At 41.6% G+C, this 21881-nt stretch overlaps 1 protein-coding gene across 1 annotated transcript; it reads right to left on the bottom strand.

The window, feature by feature from the left end:
* Nucleotides 1-822: 822 nt before the first annotated feature.
* On the bottom strand, nucleotides 823-21809 carry pan3 (poly(A) specific ribonuclease subunit PAN3). The gene is made up of 18 exons (XM_082547429.1): nucleotides 21135-21809; nucleotides 20144-20265; nucleotides 18945-19017; nucleotides 18786-18856; nucleotides 18481-18625; nucleotides 18090-18307; nucleotides 17676-17780; nucleotides 17535-17592; nucleotides 15691-15852; nucleotides 13235-13351; nucleotides 12996-13097; nucleotides 10794-10959; nucleotides 10420-10507; nucleotides 10171-10310; nucleotides 8628-8757; nucleotides 4311-4375; nucleotides 4089-4227; nucleotides 823-3408 (listed from the first exon to the last, which is right to left on the bottom strand). Exons 1-18 carry the CDS (start codon nucleotides 21472-21474, stop codon nucleotides 3268-3270), a joined length of 2382 nt encoding a protein of 793 aa, XP_082403555.1. The 5' UTR covers nucleotides 21475-21809; the 3' UTR covers nucleotides 823-3267.
* Between the last annotated feature and the right edge of the window lie 72 nt (nucleotides 21810-21881).

Raw genomic sequence — 21881 nt, 5'->3', positions numbered from 1 at the left:
GTGGGCAGACAGCTCTGTTGAAGACTTCATCACAGCCCAAATCCGTATACAGCTGCTTTTGCCTTTTCTGGACAACATAAATGTTTCTTTTTTTTTCTATATCACATCCAAATGCAGGTTACACATTAAAGACCACCCTTTCTTTTTTTTTTTGAGTGTGTCCTCCATTGAACCCACCTCTAGTTGAGGTGCTCTTTAGAAGGGATACCTGTATTGTTTTGTTTCCATTTAAGCCTAAGACGCTGCCATTTGAAGATAAAATTAAAATGCCTTTATTTTCACTGCAAGGTTATCTAAAAACTCTGAAATCTCACTTTGGTGGAATACCACTGGAAAAGATTCAGTGTGCTCATGGTCTCAGTTTTATTCCCAGATGAAGTCCTGTGTGTCACACTGCGAGTTTTTAACATGACCTTGCTGTGAAAATAAAAGCATCTTAATTTTGTCTTGAAACAGGAGTGAGTTAAGACACTTTTCCATTTTATTTATTTGTGCAGTTTCAGCCTTTATTTTGATAAGTCGGTATAGGAAAGCAGGAAATGACACACAAGAAATGGTCCAGGGCAAGCTTAAACTCAGGTCTCAGCAGCCTTTCCGCACAAGCCACCCACCCAAGGAGATAAGCTACAGCAGTGCCTTAAACCAGTAATAAGTGAGGTTAAAGCCCATCATGCAGTTTCAAAGAAAACCAAAGAGGAATGTGTTTATAATACAGTAAAATCCATGTTTTTATTATGTATGACTGTTATATTTTACCTATATATTAAAAAATGATGGTCTCTGTAACTGCCCCCCCCCCCAAAAAAAGACTCAACATCAGTATCAGTTTTGGTATTCTTTATTAAAATACTGCTGTACACACAAATATTGCAAAAAATTTGAGACAAGAACACAAGAGGGGCTTAAAACATACTAAGATGGTGATTGTAGGTGTGTTGATGTTGGGGAAGAGGAGAAGGTCATCACTAATATTAACCGGAGTGTGTGTTATCATGTGGAATACAGTGATATGAGCACTGACGTTACACAGGCCGAGTCAGGAGGGGCGTGTGTGTTTTTCAAAATGTGTGCAAGTTTGTTTCAAAGGGTTTCCTAAAGCACCACATTCACCAGATAAGTTTTGTCGGTTCATTTTTTTTCTCATTTACTAAAACAGAGGAAGTAGTACATGATCTAACACAGCCAGCACCCTGAAGGTTTGTTGTTGCCCCCAAGAACAGACCGCACTGAAAAGCTCACATAAGTCGACTGCATCTGGGACAGTTTACTTGATTTTGACCTCTATCATCATGATTCAACTGTGTCGACTGTGTGTTAGAGTCTTTGTCACTTTAAAGTCTCGTGTTTGTAACATTTAAATGTTTCTATGAAAAATCTGAATCGGACGAATCAGCAATTGTAGCTTGGCAGAACTTAGCTTGTTGTTTTCTGGGTAATTGAAGGTAAATGAACAATGTCTGAATGTTAAATGAACCAAAAGTAGATCTGTGCTTCAGGGCAACATGAAATCCCCCCCCACAATGTCTTAAACTTACATTAACTTCCTAAAACCGCCATCTGAAGACGTCCCGCCCACTCCACTGTAGCTCATCTATATGACTGGACAAGGGGCAGCCAATGACAGCCAGACACATTCAATCATTGGGCCCATCCAGCTGTTCGTCATCCTGAGAGAAAGCCAAGTCATCCAAGTGAGTGCAGCAGCCAGCGCTGCTGCTGTGTCTCCAGCACGTTTGTATTTCATGATCTTAAAAAAATAAACACGCAAATAAAACAAATTACAGGTGGTGCCCTGTTTGTATCCTCCTTCGCCCTCCATCCCCTTCCCATTTACCTAAACCCCTGCTGGAATTGGTCCACAGAATAAAAAAAAAAAAGCAAAAAAAGAAAACTTGACAGCCCTCCCAATTTCCCATCATGCATTCCTGCACAACAACTGAGCAAAGAAAAAAAACAGCTGGGAAAAAGTCACAAAAGCATTGCTTTTTCTCAAAAGTAGAGGGGCCCAGACCCCCTGAGGGGAGGTGAAGTTTGGGATAAAAGGGATGGAAAAAGAGGGAACAGTAAGAAAGAGACATATATAAGGGACATTAGAGGTGAGAAGATAGGTGTGGGACCAAATAAGGACATTCCACAAAGAGGCAGCTATGGCTCCACCTCAACAGAAGCCCCACCCATGGGCTACACCCAAGTGTTGGGTAGCACAGCCAAAATGACCCTTCCTTGAGCGGTAGATGCCACGACCATGTCCATTGACCAAAGGTGGTTGCTGCATATGAAACAAACACTTGGTAGACGGCAACAGGAGAAGACACCCCTTCCTCAGTGCCAACAGAAACCACGCATCCCCACCCCACCCCATCTCACACTACCCCAGGAGAAGACACCTCTTCCTGAGTGCCCATAGACACCACAAGTCTCCACCCACCCAATCCCAAATCCCATTCCATGCCACCCCACTGCAAATGAATCCAAATTCCATAATCTCCTGAACCAAAATGTCTGAAAACCTTATTTGTTTTCCAGTTTTACAAACCCTTCCCACCCTACCCAAGTGGTTTTATTTCCTTTTGTCAAAAGGGAACCATCAACCAAGGCTAAAGCTAGTTAGCTGTCCAACTCCAATGAAAGCCTTGAGTGGTGTCTCCCGTCTCCAAGTGCTTCAGAATGAAGGGGTGTGGTCTCCAACCGGAAGAAAGATGCAGTCAGTAGAAAGCTAGATTTCTTTTTTTTTGTTTTTGTTTCAATTCCGAGTCTGCTCTGGTAATTTATGTCCATGTGTGATTTTAGCTCTCTGTTCACCCTGTAGGCCACTCACACATATTCATAAAAATAACAAAACTTGACAAAAAAATTAAAATCTTAGTGCATCCTCCTCAGAAAAATAAACCCCAGCTGTAGAAACAAACAATAAAAGCAGGAAAAGTTCAAAACGTCATGTTTTGTGTCTCACTTTGTTCCCCAAATCTTAAAAAAATGTCATCATATGTGTTCGTCACAGCTTCCATGTTTGTCCTTAAACTTTTGTTTTCCTCCTTTTGTTTTTAAACTTTCAGCTGTGGGGTTTAAGAAAACTAAAAAAGAAAAGTTACATTTTAGAAAAGCCTTCCTGGTGGACAGGGTCAGTGTATGTGACTGAGGTTCACGAAGCCCTGCCCCGCTGCCTTTGCCATGCTGATGTCATCTCTTTGAGCCTGGTCCTCCACTGTAGTGCAAAAATGTGCTCCAGGTCCCGGCAACTCCACCCTGCCGGGCCTGAAAGCGGCGCTACAGAGAGCCGGATGCAGCGGCCTGCAGCTCCTGGAAGGTACTGTCAAAGCAGCGCTTCAGGTCCGAGTAGGTCACAACCAGGACACTTTTCTCGTCCCGAGACACCAGGCTGATCTTCTCAGGAACGCCTGCGTCCAGCTAAATGAACACAAGAAACAGAACTTTTTTAAAAAAAGTATATTTTGTAAGTGTTGTTTTCTGTTTTGCTACAGTTAGCATACAAAAGCAATTCATTCTTATGAGAAAAGCAACTGTTTTGACAATCAGTTGGGATCGCTTTTGCAAGTCACAAGGTCATGTGGGTGCACCGATAACAGGATAAGACTATCTGACACAAATTTAACAGTGAGTGCAGCTATTCATACAACAGTTTACTCAAATGAAAAGGCTGTAACTGCGAAAAGTCACAGCTTTAATTAGATTCAGGCTAATGAAGTGAAAAGAGGAACTAAAGTGTTAAGAAAAACGGTGACAGCTTGACAAGGAAGTTAAGCTGGTGGTTAAAAAGGATCTACACATGTATGGTGCTGGTTCAGACTGACATACTGTATAATTCAGTGTTTTGGAACTGAAATTTGGAAAATCGCTACACTGTAAAACATGTTAATCTTTTTTTTAACTTCCATTTGCAGTCACTGGGCACACTGATGTGCGATTTTAGCCTATGCTATTGAAGCATTAACAGAAAATTGGGCTGCTGTGCATGTTTGCCTAACTTGTACACATTAAATAGTTCCACGAAGTGCACAACTTATCAAATATCTGCTTATTTAAAAACAAAAGTATTAAAAGAGACCAAAAAAAGAAAGCTCCCTGACTTTGTTGAGGCAGGAGACGATGTGGCTGAGGTCAATCCAGGGCGTCCCCGCTTCTGTCACCTGGTGAAACAGGTGGTCCCGGAAAAGCTTCAACAGGTACCGGTCGCCTGTTTCTGACCACGTTGGGTCCTTTTGGAATCTGATTGGCACAACACAAGACTATGCAGTTGTAACAGAAATAAATCACACACTATGATGCAATGTTCAACAAGTGGTACTTACTCTGGACGTTCATTTATGGTGCCCAGCTTGGCCAGCAGGCGAAAGAGTCGGCCATTTTGCACCTCCTGCAGAAAAAACAAAACAAAACAGGGGGGCCAATTTTATTTGTCTGCACCAGAAATTTTCATTTTTCTTTCAGTTGAAAGAAGCAACGTTGAAAGCAACACCAGAGGAGAAAAATACTCTGCCACTAGTGGCGATAGCAGGCAGTAAAATTCCCCACTCATTACCAACATGCAGTGAATGCTGCTTTAAATTGTATTTTCATTCCTGCAGCTGTAAACAGAGTACAGATGTTAAGTGCAATGAATATGGGCCAAATGAGAGGGGGTTTAAATTTGATGGGTGGGGCAGGGAGATAAATAAATAAACAAACATATATTCCAGTGGGATTTTCTCTTATAAAACACCAATTTCAAATCAAAAGCTCAGGTTCCCCCTGCAAGGAATGCTTCCAAAAACTGAAACCGCTGCTGTTGACTTTCTGCCCATACATGGTGCTGAGCTCCGTTTTCTCTCACGGGGTCTACAAGATACTTCCCTCTGACTGAAAGTGAACCCAAAAAACAATTCTCTGAAATCAAAGACGTGCAAGACAGAAGTAAACCAATATTACATCTACATCATGGCTCCTACACATCAAAACCACCCAACCTAATCCACATAATAGAGAAAAGAATGATGTACTCATAAATATACATTGATTAGGGTGGAATTATGTGATGCATTCTCATAAACATCTTTAACTTAAATAATCCATTAAAAATAAATGCGAGCAGGTGCCAGTTTGTGGAAGTTGCCATGCTGTCATGTCATGCTGAGATAGACGTCGCCATTTCCCTGTTTGTCTGTGGCCCCCCCCCAAAAAAAACAAAAAAAACACACACGCACGAACATCTCTTTTAACACTTGTACATGTATATTTTAATAATCTCCTTCTTGTTACATCCTCCCTCATTTCCACCTCATCCCTTATCTCCTGAACTGCACAAATGAACAAAAACAGGCATAAACATGCTTGCTTATTCCAGATATTGTCGCAGTTACTTATTGGCAGCAGATTACACGTGGGACCCTCTCATCTCTGGATAGCTGACAACAGGCCAGCTAAACAACAACAGATGGTTATAAACTAATGGTATGCCAGTGAATGCTTGAGTGTCCCAAAATTCACACCTTTCCTCTGAAAAACAGCTTGTTTACACTCTCACATCGTGTCCAAGCCCAAGAATGCTAGACACTCTTCACCAACGCGTACTGTAACTTTAAATCTGCACCTAAAGTTGTTGAAAACGTGATGTTGCTCACTCCATGACAGATTACTGCACTGCAGCAAATTACAGCTCACCTTCATGTCTGCAGATATAATTAATTCCTGCCTCTCCTTTCTCTTCTTCCTCTGTCTCACCCTGTCAACTGTATCTTCACTGTTGGACAAAGCGACAATTACTGAAAATCAACTGGCCAATCATTTCGGCTCATTTGAAAATGTATTCAGGATTCATTTTTCTGTAACAGTATTTTCAGACTAGCTTCTGTGTCCACTAACTGAATCAGAAGAAAACTACTACTAACACTAACAAAAAAATAAACTTTTTCAGGATCCAATAAATCTAAAAGGAAATAAAAACAGAATGCAATGATCTATTTGAACTATATATAGAGTTTAAAAATGAAAATGAGAACATCCAAAACGCCGAAACTAAGGAACTGATTCATAATAAATATTTGCCGTTTTGGAATTTGATACCAGCAACAAGTTTCGATGATGTTGGGGACAAAGACCGGAATAGTTTCATGCCGCTTAAAAAAAAATGAGTTAATAATAGTCAATAGTCTTTTAAAAAAGTCTGTGAAAAACTGTGGTTTTTCTCACTGTGATGCTGAGAAACAAGAATTTGGGGATTTGGTCAGAGATTGGTCTAGTATATAAATATTTAAAAATTCAGCAAATGCAGACACATGCAAATATCGAGGCTCAACACCACTCAGGCCACACTGACTAAAAAGGAAAGCGGAAAACCATGCAAATGGAAGAACTTGTAATAACAAGATCCAGAAACGCTGCTGTCTTCTCTGAAGTGAAGTGTTTACCTCTACTGTGGCCTGGCTAATCAACATTAGACATTCTTTCTGCAAATCACAGATGCTGAGTTCTTCAGGCTGAATTTGCCTGCCATTAGAGCAAAGTCTTCATGACTGTGTGGAGCTGCATTATTGCACAAGACGGGTAACTTGCACATCTGTGACGATACTACCAATACCAAATGACATGTATAGGTTTATGGGGCAGTTTTTTCAGTAAGGCAATGCCAAACCACATTACGCGTCTGTCTCAGTAGAAGGGATAGTAATCAAAATAATAATATAAGAACTCACAAATGTCAGCAAATGATCAGAATGGATGCGAGGGAATGAACAAAGAAGAGGAAAAACTAGAGGGACAAAAAAATAAACAAACAAACAAATGTCCCAGGAACTGTATTTCTTTCCATCGGCTGGCACCACATGTAAACAACCGGGACACAATCACATTGTAATTAACACACAAAGCAGCTACACAAGCATAAATGCCAGCCACTTACGCTGGCTACATCATAGCTTCTACAGACATTCACTGCAGAAGCCTAAATCAGGGCTGACTGCAATTCAGGTCTGTCGCACTTAAAAGCGTTAATTTACAAAAAATAAAAACAACCACCAGTGCTACCCCCTCAGCCTTCTAGTAGACACACCTGTGCATCTGTTCAAAATTGCACGTCCGCTTGTTCTCAAGTTATCGCAGTCACAAGATTTTCAGAAAACTTACTCTGAGCTTGAGATTCAAGTTACTGAGATTCAAACATCCAAGAAATTTAAGTAGATGCACCTATGGTATGAATCTGAAGCTCCTGCGCTGACTGGCTGTCCAGTTATCGGATTCATAAACTTAGCTGTCCAAACCGCTCGCCCGCCCAGCGGGTTGACGGCAATTCACCCATCCTTTTACCACTGAGGTATTACAAACTGAAATACTGTGAAAGAATGAGGTTGAGGCAAATGAAAAGCTTACAGGGACCTGTTAAAAGAATGAGGTGCAAACAATGCTCTGTCCAAGCTTCTGTTAAAAGATCCTGCTGGCAATTAATTCACACAGTTCATACAGTTTAGGAGAAAAACATTTCAAATCTCCTCTTTGTATCGTTAGCAAATAACCATAGTGTTTAAATTACATACCGTTTACTGTAAACATACTGCTACGGATACATTGTTTGGAGGGGGGCGGGGGGGGGGGGGGGGGGGGGGGTCTCTGGAGTTGACTGAACAGTGTCTGTTTCATTTTGTTAACCCTCTCCCTATCTGATGAACAGTTACAGCTGCAAGCAGAGCCAAACATGAGATTTCCTTTGTCTACCTCAAAATCATTCAATCTGATGTGTTCCAGATGGCTAAAAATATCAAGCATGGGTACCAGTGATAGATACCAGCTGTATTTGTATTACTACATCTACATCACAAGAAAACAAAACAATGAGTGCTTCTTGGCAAAATGACCAAATTAGAATCTAAATTAAAGATTAACGAGTGTCTTTAAAAGCAGCATCATGGCTGAAGCAACAACAACCTGTAACTTAACACAGCAGCACTGTTACAATGATGCAACCACAAACTCAAAATGGTTTACATGAAACTTTTAACTTTCAAATAAAGCTTTTCTTCAACAATATAAGAGTGACCAGGAAAACGCAGGGGGCTACTGCTATTTTTACACACGCAGGCATGCATTCAGCTTCATCTACATACTGTCATTAGCTGAGTTTGGACTAAAAAACTCATACTACTGAGAACCATTTGTGTTCTCATGAAACATTACTGACATCACTCAAATTTAAAGAACTCTGTTTTCATAACACCTACTCAGAATAGATAGTAAACAGGGTCTGCAGCTAGGAGGTTTAAAAAACAAAAAAAACAAAACAAACAAAAAAAACAAAACCCCACAAGCTACTTCACTTGGCGTGTCAGCACGGAGACAAGGCCGGAAGAGGAAGCTGGGGCCTGACCGAAAGAAAAAGACTGAGATGGGGTCGGGTTGGGCGTTTCACACATTGATGCTCCAACAAGTCCACAATATACTGTACAACATCCTGTGCGTGCGCACACACACACACACACACACACACACACACACACACACACACAACTTCCCTATTTGCTAACCAAGGTAATACCCCCTTTTATCCACCGCACATGGAGTAAACAATATGGCTGATTCATGTTACAGACACGTTTTCTGTTCAGACCTTCTCTGTGTATTCAACATAACCTTCATCATACCTTGGCCAGATCCTCCTCAATGACGTCATTCCTCATCTGCGACGCATCCAGTTGTGTGTAGAATCTGGCTCCAATCATCGGCATGATGTCATTGACGCTGCGCAGGCGAGACTGTTCGGTCAGCAGATACCTGCAAAACACAGCAACAATTTACCTTCGTGCGAGTTCAGGTCAGGCGCCACTGCACTCACAAGAAGGCGGTTTCTTTACACACTGCCATTTTCTTCTTCACCATTAAGTATAAGGTGCAAGAAGTGGACAAAAAGGTATAAAACACTGCTAAAACCTTAAACAGCACAAGTGTGAGTGCTTCAATTAGAAGATCAAACGCTACTAACCAATCAGATTCCAGCTTTCTCTTATATGCTAAGTTTTGGTTAATTTCATCTATACGCAGACAAAATTAAGTGAAAACTCAGCTGACATGTTATTATGCCACCTGTGACAGTAGCCTGAGTATACTGCATGTCACAATTTACTGAAGTATAAAAGCATCAGTTCTATTAAGAGGTCAACTCTCACTTCATTTATAGGACGCAGATCTGATAAGTCAATGGCCGTTAAACTTCAAAGGTTATTTAGCTTCACACCACCACAAAAAGGTCACACTGACTGAAAGTCCCTGCAGATATTTTTCTCAGCTCTTCTTACTTATTCAATACACGAATCGCATGATTGCATGTTTAGGTGCTGAAGACCTCGTCTTTTTTTCTTTTTTCATAAAGATAAACGTCTTTCAGATAACAGAAACACTGCATAGGACTAACACAGACACTGAGAAATGCATAAAATCTGACTATTTGAATCCTAGGTCAAGATTTTTTTTTAAATGTTCTAATCATTTCCGATTACAATTAATCCTACAGAAGTTTGACACGACTCCAAAGTTGCTGACAGGTATTGCTACAATACCTGTCAGCAGAAGTGCATTGATTGCTCGTGGTAGAGCTAACATAACATAGAGGAAGCTAACAGTAAAGGCTCAGTAGTCCCTTCTTGCCCCACGGACAGCTTTTATTTGTGTTTTTGAAATAGTTTAAGTTAAACCACGGATTGTGGTCAGAATGAGTTGACAACACTTTTTTGTTCAGTCTCAATGTGGTTGTGTTTGTTGCAATACATGTACAGAAGCCTTTATTGCACTTACGATAAAACCAATGCGTTTACCGCCACGTCCATTAATATTGTTTCACATCGCATGAGTTTGTCAGCTACACTGACACGCGACATGTGTAACAGGCAGTAAAATAAGGAACATACAAAGGAAATAACAGCAGTATGTAGCAGCCTTTGGACTCTCACACCAAGCTAGACTAATACAGATAAATTAGGTGGACAATGTTAACTGACTTGTTTACTTTTCATTTTATTAATTTAGGTCTGGTTGCCATCACCTTAGCCACTCTACCACCAAAAAACAGGGAAGTAAACTGAAGATTCCTCCAAGCTACAGATACCAGTGATAACCCAAAACAGGTATTAAGTGCAGGCATTTTAGTCCCCCCCCCCCAAACTGGGTAACATCACACCACCACCCCCTTACAGAATGAGGTTCTTGAGGTCTGAAGAGTAGTTGATAGACACCAGCTCCATGGCCTTCTGCAGGTTCTCCCTTTGTATGCCAGCCAGGGAGTTGCATGCCAAAGCCAGCACAACCTTGCCCAGTGACACGAGATCTGCTTGCTACAAAAACGACACAAAAATAAACTTTAACCACACTTCCTCAGCTTTTGAAGTAAAACAGAACGACAGTACTAAAATAAAATAATTTCACATGAAGCTGATAAAGTACCTGGTACTGTGGCATAAGGGCAAGATGATTGGTCTGACTGTTGTCAAATGTTAAGACATCAAACACCCCAACACAGTTCACCCGTAACCTACAAAGATTAGCGCATTAGGCATTAGGTAACATACACGTTTGTTGTGCATGCACAGTAGCGTTGTTATGAAAAACGTAAGCGCTGAATGAAAATATTCTTTTGCTTTTAATAGATTTTTTTTCTTTTTTCTTTTACACTTAAGTCATAGTTTCATCTCTGAGCTTAACAATAAATTCATGTTCTTTCACACATGGACATTTATGGTTATAAGAGACAGGCTATGATTCTTATATCCATACTGAACAATGAAATATGTGCTTAGACACTTGAATAGCGTGTATACCTGGTCTTGCCAGTGATGAGAATTTTGCTGGGGTCCATCACACGGCAGGCCAGGCCCGCCGTGTGGATGGTGCGCAGGGCTGAGCTGAGCTGGACGATGTATGCCCAGATGAGGGATTCTGGGAGAAGACCCGCGTGCTGCCGTGGTGGAGGGGGTTCATGTTGTCCTGCACATGAGAAAAAAGTTTTATTGCACAAAAGTGGTGTGAGGTTTTACATTACTTATGAACTAAACCTCAGACTACTTCCTCAGTAACCTTATCTTCATGACAAGCTGTTTCTTAGAGGTCTGATATGAGTAAAAACGCATGAACTTCAGTGTGTAGATTAACAAGCTCAGCGACAGTGCAGACTCAGAAAACAACTAAAAATTCCTGATAAAATCAAGAAGCTCAATGACATATTGTTTACTGTATCTTTACTTTTACACTATGCTGCATTCCTGTTAATTGCAACTTTGTTTGCAGTTAAGAAGTGACTTAATTGCATTTTCTAAAAACAAAATATGAAGGAATTCATTCCATTCATTCATTCATTTAATGTGCATCTGTTGGATGCACATTAAACTAGTTGTAAAGCACTCAACAGCTGTGAGATCCCTGTGAGGTTTTGCATTGTGCGCAGGTTTTACCAATTTGGAAAAATTGCGCAGGAGGATAAAGTCATCCACAACTTTTCTGAAGCCTTCGTTATGTATGTGTTTGGTGGACACACATCAAATGTTATTGGCATTGGAGATTTCAGTGTGGTTTTGTGAGCTGATGGAGACCCTGATGCGCTGTACAGGCTTCTTTCTGGCCTTCATGCATTTAGTCAGCAGTTTATTTTCAGACAGCCGAGTAAGTTAGCTGTGTTGCTTTGTGGTGCAGACAACTCCGTATGCTTTGCATAGGATTTATTCTTGTTTAAAAATCACTTGCACTGAAGCCAAAGTATTTCCAGTCCTGACATTTGATTTTTGTTTTGAAACGGCCTGTTACATCTTATATTGATCTTTTAACAAAGTTTTCCTGGGCCAGACTGCATCCCGGAAACTTCAAGCAACCGGATGCAGGGAACAGCTGTGACTAGCACATGCTGTTAGGGTCATGGGAGACGATTAAGGAGCACTTGGATTTGCTCTTACTTTGCGTTCTATTGATGTAGCACGCAATTTTAATATCAGTCAATTATGGTCATTTAATTGTGGGAAGCCAAAGTTGTGACCGAGATTAAAATGTGATTAACTGTGGAAGTCTACTTTACGTAAAACTGACGAGTTCACTACATCACTGAGAACCGCTAATGAAATTCTTACTCATCAAAATACTCGTTTCAGTCAGTTTGAACAAGCGTCTCATAAGGCAAGACCGCTTACCGTTTCTAGAAATCGTGTTTATTATCGGGGCAGTACTCACTTCTTTCTCGTAATCCCCCTGCAAGTTTTACAACCAATGTGAACCACTCGCATTGGGTAATGTAAGTCAGGCAGTAGAGCGTTAGGGTGTGTACAACACAATCAAACCACAATGCAACATGTGAGAATAAGGAACCTGTTTGTTTCACTAAAGACCATTCCAGAATGAAATGGCTTCAGATGACATTATCTGGTATTTCGGTGTATAATCATCATGTACCCGTGTGCAAAGGCATCTGAGAGACACTTGTTATATACACACACACGTGCTTGTATATACATCTCATTTGTTGTGGTTTCTTATCAGTGTTTGGAATGGATGACACAAAGACCAAGGTCTGAATGCCTCTGCTTCCTCTGTCTGTCATTCCTGTATACAGGCTATTTAACAGCACCTGCCTTAGGATCAGTTTCAGCCACAGTTTCCTCCAAGTCCCCGTGTGTCTATCACAAAGACCCATGCTTGCCAACCGTCAGCTTAGGCTACCAAACAAGACTTCAAAAAACACAAAAAAACCCTCTCCAAAACATATTTTTAGACACTTTGAATTTCTTAAAAACATCATGTATTATTTGTTTGCACAATCTAACCCATCTACCTACATACCTATAAGCATGGCATGAGCACAACTGCATGCAATGCAATCATGAAAGCATGCACTCAAATAGACTTGGGCCGATGACCTCATTATCAAACAAGTAAACAGAGTCGAAATGTGTGAAGGGGAGGGAGTGCAGAAAGGCGTGTGAGGTGATGCTAGGCCTATTCGTAGCAAAGGACGAGGAAGGGAGGGACAGTCAGCATACCCCATTTCCTTTTGGTGAAGTACGAGTCTGCTGCTGGGTCATTAAAGTGTCTGCTGAACATGGTTTCTGCACCTGCATGGAAATCATACGAGAACACCAAAGCTGGGGAAGAAGACAAAAGCGTGAGAAAACATTGAGCCAATTTAGTATAAAATATAGTTATGTAACCAGATAAAATGCAAGTCTAAAATCATGTAGCTATATAAAATTTCTGTTCAAATACAGCTGATTACACTCACAGTGGTCTCCAAAGGCCTTGGTGGTGAAGACCTCTCTCAATGTTACAGTGTTTGAGTGCTGAACCTTCTTCCACATGTCCACCAGCATCATGCACTTTGTGTTAACGAGGCGGAAACCTTTGCATATTAAAAATATGAATTATTTATAAGACATTCATTTTATGTTAGATTGGGATTGCAGCTCATAAAACACACACACACACACACACACACACACACACACACACACACACACACACACACACACACACACGATGCAAGTCAATAAAATTAATATTCAGTTTTATCTGCTATAAAACTAAAGCAATTTCCACAACTCCTTTATTAGGCTGTGGGAAGGTAACATTTCATGTTTAAATCTATGGAGTTTAAAGTTTCAGAACGTCCTTGGCATTAAAATAATTTGATCAAATTCATTAATTAATTATTGCTCTGTGAGTTAAATCCCAATATTAACATTATTTTCTATAGCATTCATCTCTTGTCTTATTTCCAGCAGTGTTGATTTCTACTGTTAATGCTGATATGGTCTCTATCATCATCATATTCATCTTACATGCTTCTTATTGGAGTAGGCGGTACTCATAGGGATTATTTTGTGAAGAAGTGTCAGATGATATGTGAAACTTCCCTTTTATGTAAACAAAACAGAGCCTGACACAGAAAGCCGTCTTAACAGAGACAGCTGATAACCACTGTCCGACTGGGAGTTTCGGTTTTGTCAAACCAGCTTGCTCACTCACACACAGTCACACTCACACACTCACAAGTTTGAGCTATATTCAAACTTTCGTGGGGTATACCTCTCTGGTCTGGACATTGGCCAAATGTAGTAGACAAGATTAGAAAGCCTGTTGTTACAGAAATACTCATTTGGGGAGGAGCAGATCCTGGAAAGAGCATGAAGGTGGAACTACACCTGCTTGCTGGATTCACTCAGGTATTGAATGTTCTATTCTAACATGAACTCAACTGGACATTAAGTAAACGTTGCATTACAGAGCTTACGAGATAAAAATCTGTTCTGTCAGACTGAGTCGCAGCTCCCCCCAAGTAATGTATTGAAAGTTTAGAGCTGCAGTGCACCCATGAAAGCATTTAATGAAATTCAACTCAATTTTATTTATATAGCGCCAAATCACAACAACAGTTACCTCAAGTAGGGCTGCCACGATTAGTCGACTATTAAAATCGTCGACGACTAATTTAATAGTCGACGCATCGTTTGAAGCTTTGTAAGATCACAAAGGACGCAGGAATGAGTAGTAGGATTTAAGAGTGTAATAACGGACTGAAACAGAAGATGGCAGCACTGCATGTACAAGGATGCCAGCTGTCGTTAAACCCCGAAGAAGAAGAAGCTGTGTCCCAGAATTCATAGCGCAGCCCAGCGCAGTTGTCAACAATGGCGGCAGCTAGTTAGTTTTAACTTTACTCTTATTATTCTTTCTGGGTCACAAAATAAACGTTTAACATATTTTCAGGCGAGAATGTAGCTGTGTAAACCTCAAATATCTGCTCAGTTTATCAAGACACCGCATATTTTCAAAAGCGCTCCGACGTTTTCGGAGACGTCTGTTACCCACTAGCTCGTTAGCTAGGCGGGGGCAAGGCTAACTAGAGCCGTGAGAACACCGGACTCCCGGCAAATCGTTTTCAAACCCACCGCCGTCTTTCGCTAGTCAGGTTAAACATATATATAAGTCACTTAGATAACTTAAAAATGTTATTGTTTGGCTTTCTTTAGTATTTTATTTGTTCCTGAGTAAATCGGTTTGGCTGAGATTAAAGTTATAGTTTTTGCACAGCTAAAACTGTCAAGCAGACAGCTGATTATCAGAAGTGTGAGACGCTGGAGAATATACTCCGGTGTCCTGTTATATTTTAGAAAGCAAGGAGTTTATTAAACTTCACCGAAACAATCTGCAAATTTCATTAAAAATTAATAAACTACCATCTTGTCTTTATTTTTAGTTAGCACAAACACTTCAAGCTGTAAGCTAATGATAGTTATATAAGACCAGATGCTGCTGGTGCAATAAGCTGTACGCTGTACGTCCAATGGATGATGATCTGATTAGTCGACTAATCGCAAAAATAATCGGTGACTAGTCGACTATCAAAATAATCGTTTGTGGCAGCCCTAACCTCAAGGCACTTTATATTGTAAAGGAGACCCCACAATAATACAAACAGAGAAAAAACCCAACAAACATATGACCCCCAATGAGCAAGCACTTTGGCGACAGTGGGAAGGAAAACTCCCTTTTAACAGGAAGAAACCTCTGGTAGAACCAGGCTCAGGCATTACAATACAACATTACAATATTAGAAATGCTGGAACAGCTTCTTTCGCTTATTAAACTGGGCTATTGGGAGGGTGAATCAACTCTTAGGATTATCTGACATGGTGTGTGGCATCTGAGAAAAATGCATATGATGGCCACATTTCTTACCATGTATCCTCCTCAGGCAGTACGGTAAGTCATCTTTGCTATTCACTGCCTTGTAGCACGAGGTGATGTAGCTGAAGTTGCTGGTCTTCTGCATGCGGTTTGGTGGGGGAAGGGGCTCGAGGGGAAACAGGCTGTGATAGCTGTCCACCTCAGATGGTACATCTACCAAAAACAGGCATTTTTAGAGAGAGAAAAAACACCACATACTGCACAAAAAGTAAAGATTTAAAATGTAAGTGGCAACTAGGGTTGAGCGATATGTAAAAATGTTCCAACCGACAATCCTTAGTCCAATAATCGACAATGGGTGATATATTCACTTTTTGATAGGCGGAGCAATATAATCATGCACAGACTGATTTGCGCATTTACAAGATAGAAGTCCAAAGATGGACAAACTAATTTCCAAAAAAGATTAGGGCTGTCAGTGTTAACGCAGTGTTAATTCAATCATCACGATTAAAAATTTTAACGCGCTCAACCCGTCTGGAGCGCAGAATGAACTTTGGACAAACTGTCCAAAATGCGTTGACAGAGACATTTCAAGGATTTTGACTCAGTCTGCGCTCCAGATGGGTTAATTGTTAATCCCGTTAGTCGTGATGACCGCACATTAACGCTGACAGCACAAAAAATATATATAAAGTCACCAATTTGGGATGAGAGCGGTAAACCTAAGGATGTAACCAAAGTGGTGTGCCGCTTGTGCAGTCGTATAGTGCGAGCAAAGTACTCAAACACGACTAACTTACATGAGCATGTACGTGTCCACCATCCGAATTAGTATGCTAGGCTATCACCAGCTTCTGCAGCTCCATCAACAAGCATTTGGGCGCGCTCTGAGGAGGGTGCATTTGGGCGCGCTCTGAGGAGGGTGCATTTGGGCGCGCTCTGAGGAGGGTGCATTTGGGCGCGCTCTGAGGAGGGTGCATTTGGGCGCGCTCTGAAGAGGGTGCATTTGCTCGCAGATGAAAGAGGGTGCTGTTAAAACAGCGCTATTATTATTTTTTCTGTTGGCTGCTTCTATTAGCTAAATCCTTATTAGAAAACTTGTTCATGGGCAAATAAATAAATCGCCCTCGTTAAAACGATCGCCGATGGGCTCAACCTATAGTCGATATATTCGTCCAATCACCCAACCCTAGTGGCAACAAACAAGATTTTTGGTTTAATTTACTGTAAAGTTCATATTCCTGTGGTACAAAAAGCTTGTTTGCAAAACAATCAGAAATCTTGTTTTCCCTGTTAGTGACCAAGAGCTTTTCCCCAGACGGTAAACTATCTCGAATAATTGTGAAAACCAGTCACAGCAGAATTTTTAAAAAAGTCCCTGAAGAAGGTGAAGTAGGAGCGTGACAGAAACCAAAAGTAAAACAAGACTGAGCCTGAAACGGACATTCACTCTATTACAAAAGCTCAAGGATTTGTGATCAAAAGCAACGTGTGTGGCATCATCTCCAGTGAGTTAACTATTAACAAAAAATGACGGCTTACTAGCCTGAGTTATTTTAAAACTGAATCTGAGCCAGACTTTCCAACACGTGCCTTAAGGAAGACACTGAAAAGCTGTCTGTTGCTCCACAGCACTGCTGACGTGCTGTGTTTGTGGTAGTTGCAATCTTAGCAACACACACACACATACCCACAGAGCCCACAACCAACATATTGCACACTAACAGGACAGAATAACTCTACATCAGACTTGCAATGAGCACTAGTGCTAGTTTGTTTACATGTAAATATAGAAAATAGAACACTGAAACAGCCATTTAGTTTTATAAGCGCATGTTTAAGGTCAGTTGTCACAAGCATCCCTTATAATGTCAACAATGTAGATGCTCTACCTGGATTTTCTGAGTGGTCAATTTGGGCCATGGTTATTAGATGTCTGTTTATCAACTCCTGAAGAAGAAACAAGTGGAGAAGACATCAGTTATAAAGCTCCAGAGAAGAGAAGGGGAATGTTTGGTCAACAAGGACAATACCTGTCGAAGCTCATCAGCCATGAAGAAGGACGGGGCATTGGCTTTCGGCTGCATATAAGCCACATGTGGCGCCGTGGGGGGATAGATATGGTAGGTAGGAAACACCTGCAACAACCAGAAAAAAGAAAATACAGCTTCCTATTTATTGAGAAATGGAAACCAGTCTGATCATACAAATATTGTTTTCAGGCAGCTATGCAAATGAATGCGAGAGAATGAAACTCTTGTGATGTCATAAAAAACAAAAAAAACAAAAAACAAACCAAATTACAGTCCCTATTAGGCCATGAATTTACATCTCAATGAAGCCTATTAAATAACTCATATTTATATCAAAACTTAAAAATGCAGACTGATTTAAGTGATATTCATTTTGTTGTGTTTAAAGTGACTGAATGCACAGTGTATCCGTACCATCCCAGCCATTGGTGCCGGGGTGTTGTCTGTGTAAAAGTAGGTCGTCCCCCCTACAGTCTCTTTCTGGATAATGTGTGCACCCTGGTCAGACGCGGTGGTGGGCACCATGTAATTGGCAGGGTTTGGGGTGTGACTGCGTCGACGGGGAGCAGGTGAGGTGTGTGGTGTAATTTTAGGGGAGTGAAGAGGAGAAGATCCCGCAGACAACGACATTCCTGAAAAAGGAGACAGAACATGAGAAACGTTTCTTAGGAAAAGATTTAATTTCACAGTAATATATGAAGGAAATCCCTCACGAACTCAAGTATTACAATTTCTAAAGATGAAAAACAAAATTGAGCCCAACAGAAAGTGTTTGGGTAGAGGGTAGTTCTCAAAAAACCCACACCTGGAGCCAGTGCAGCAGCTGTGGAGCTGCTGAGACCAGGATGTGCAAAGAGAGGTGAGGGGAAGGCCTGGACAGTGGACTGAGCCATATTGGCCATACGTGGAGCTCCCTTAGGGATGAATTCACTCGCTGCCGGGTTAGGAGCCTGCCAACACAAATGAAAACAATGGAAAAATTAAAAGTCGTCTATCAGTCTTGTTGGAGGCAAATTAACTCATCTTGGCTTCAAGTACTTCCTTATATAAAAATGTAATCCTGAACCCTTAAAGAACTTTAATGCTATGACCCAATGTTTGTACGCTCACCTTTCTCCTTTGGGAAATGCTAAGAGCACCAAAATCACTGAACAGTGAGGACGTCGGGGAGTTCACTGGATCTGCAAAGCACAAAGTGTTGAAGGCCCCTTCCAAACTTCAGTGGATGAGTGTCAGCTAGTGCCCCAAAGATATCTCAATACAGCTTACCATGAGTGCTGTGGCTGAAGTTCTTGGCACCATCATTGAGAAGACTGGGAGAGCTGCTGCTGGTAGTCATTCGCTAAGGAGAGCAGCATCCAGAGGAGATGTGTTACAAAAAGCACCCTGCTGTCCAATTATGTTCATCAAAATACAACGAAGTACCATAAAATAATTTAACTGCAGGGCCTTAGTCTCCAATTATGCTTTCAAAAACCTAAAACTTTTTTTTGTGGTGGTAGGTTGGAGCTGCTGGTAGCCAGTTGCTGTATTAAACCTATAAATGTTTTAGTTCCAAAGTAGTTGGTGTCAAATTAATAACTAATCTACAAATTCAGCTGCCTCTTTCATGAGGCCAGGGTTTTGGATATAGTCCAACTTCACTGCTTTGGGCTGGTCACGTCACTCTTTGTTTTGCTCTGTAGCATTCTGTCAGCTTGAAATAGGAGCACGTGAACCAGCTCTTCACCTGGCTCCAGGTTCTGGTTTGAGTGGCCCTCAAGCTCACAACAGATCTCCCAGAGAGCTGAACAAGGACTACCATCACTAGCCACAGTCCAAGACAAAGGATTCAGAGCTGGTCTAAAAGCAAGATGAGAGACTCACTGGAGAGGCAGCTCAATGACATTAAACACTGGCCAAAAAGCAACGCAGTCTACCTGCAGAGTCAAGTTTAGATCGTTAGCAGCATCTGAACTTTCAAAAGCATGCCTGAGGGCATTGTCTACTAGTAAAGTTATTGCATACGGCACAAAAAGAAAGAAAGAAAGAAAAGAAATAAGGTTCAACCCTAACATAACCATGTTGCCAGTCACGTACATGTGAAAACCACTGACTGGGGATGTAGCGATATACCCGCCAGTAAATGCCTCGATGACTCCCAACAGCAAAAGACGAAACTTAATGATGGCAGTGGCTGACGTTAACCTATTGTGTCACATCGATTTCACAGTAGCTAAATGTTCAAAGTTGGAGTGATGAAGAACTTGAAGACTTTGGTTTATTGTGAAGCTGTTTTTATGTTTCCCTGTAAAAAAAGAAAGGGCAATAACAACAAACTCAATACAGAAATGTAACTGGTATACCATCAACTCAGAATTTCATAGGCATTGTATTCCTAACATAGCAAAACAAAACACGCATATATTCATTTTCAGTTCGTTTAACTGTACATTTACTGTGACAGACCTACAGCGTCCCTCTTGTACCTGCATCATTGAGTATTTAGGCTCTGCTGGACTTCCAAATCCATTGACCCCAATAAAGCTGCTGCTGAAGTAAGAGTTGGTAAGATTGGCATCGCTCAGGGTTGCGCCTTCCATCCCTGGGACTGTAGATGACAATAAAAGCAGAGTTTTGCAGATTAGGACTGCAACCAGACCATATCAGTTAGAGATAATTGCTTACACAGTCCAAAATGTAATGCACTCATGCTAATGTGTGCACAAGTGAGCGCGTCTTCAGCCAATCACAGTTTGAAAGCATGTAAACAGTGAGCCGCAGCTGAAGCTTGACCCAAGGTGATAGCTACCACCAGCAAACTTTTTTAGTAATACTTCCAGGGCAGCTTTTAATGCACGACTGCAAAGTGCATGCTACTTAAACACAAAAACACAACACACAAAAACAATGCCTACTAAACCGTTAGCGTAGGTAGGCTAGTGTTAGAAAAGACTCAACTTGGAGAACAACACTAAACTTCACTTTAAGTTAAGTGAAGAAGAAAATGCAAAGTGCTGATAAAAACACTCATTTCTCCTTTTTTGGAGGAGAAACCCAAACAGGTAGAATAAGTTAAAGTGGTCAGTTTAAACATAGTTTAGCTAACGCTAGCTGGCTATTAGCTGCAGGAGCTAACGTTAGTGGGACGCGGATTTCTGCCCACTCACAGCTGTCACACAACACAACAGGCCTCCTCGGCTACAGCAGCATGGCTCATGTTTTGTGTTTTTAAGATACTGGTAACACAACGTGTAGTCAAAACTTGTGAGGCGACAGTTAAAGAGCGCGATATATGCTAGTTGCACGCTGGGCTGTTTTGCTAATGTCTGGCAAGTAAAAGTAAACCACGTTGTTTTGGCGCTGAGAGGCCTCAGTGAATCCTCGGGCAAAATTTTAACAAAGCTCCGTGAGGCCCGAAAGTAAAGTCACAGTCAGTCACCCTGCACGAGGCCTTGGTTTACAGTCATTTGTACTCACTGGTTAACAGCTGCCCCTCCAGAGACGTACTCGCAGGCCCCAATGTTTCACTCTTCTTGGGCACGCCGGTGCCCCCACCGCCCGGGCAGCCCGCCGCGGAGCCGCCAAGGGAATACCCCGCTGGCGTCCCACCACCCCCGGCCATGGACAACGGGACAGGGCTGCCGCCGCCGCCGTGCAGCGGCAAACTCGCCAAGGACGGATCCTCATGCAAGAACTGACACTCATCTCCATAAAAGCAGGTTTTGTCTTTTGCGTAGTATCGACAAAACTTCACCTTGACATTGGGTATCCCGGCACCCCCGAGCGGAGCAGCTGAAGGTGGGAGTCCACTGTTCATGGCACTGCTGCTGCCGCCACTGCTGCCGGAAGACGCTCAAACATAGAGATGCAGGAAGCTAGCGTGCTAGCCCGCTAGCTTTCAACCAGTTTTCACTTAAAGGAGCGGGTTAATGTCACTTCGGGTGGTGGAAAACACTTAAGATCCCAGAGTACTCACATTCTAAGGCTAAGGAGCATTTTGGTTTGAGGAAATATCACTGCATGTGAAATCCTGGTCGTCGTTGTTGCTTTGGTTGTTTACGCTATCCATGCAGCTGCCTTCGTAAAGTAGCCTGTTGTTGTTGTTTTTTCCGCTCGCAGCCTCTGTGCTGTGCTACAGAGCCGCTAGCATAGCTGTGCATTGTGGGTAAAACAAATTGTATGGATGCAAACTAAATTTGAGGTATCTGCGATGTTGACAAAGAT

Source organism: Aulonocara stuartgranti, assembly GCF_965226115.1.
Source record: "Aulonocara stuartgranti genome assembly, chromosome: 9".
Lineage (NCBI taxonomy): Eukaryota > Metazoa > Chordata > Actinopteri > Cichliformes > Cichlidae > Aulonocara > Aulonocara stuartgranti.
Note: the sequence above shows the minus strand (reverse complement) of the source record. Positions and strands in the feature narration are given on the sequence as shown.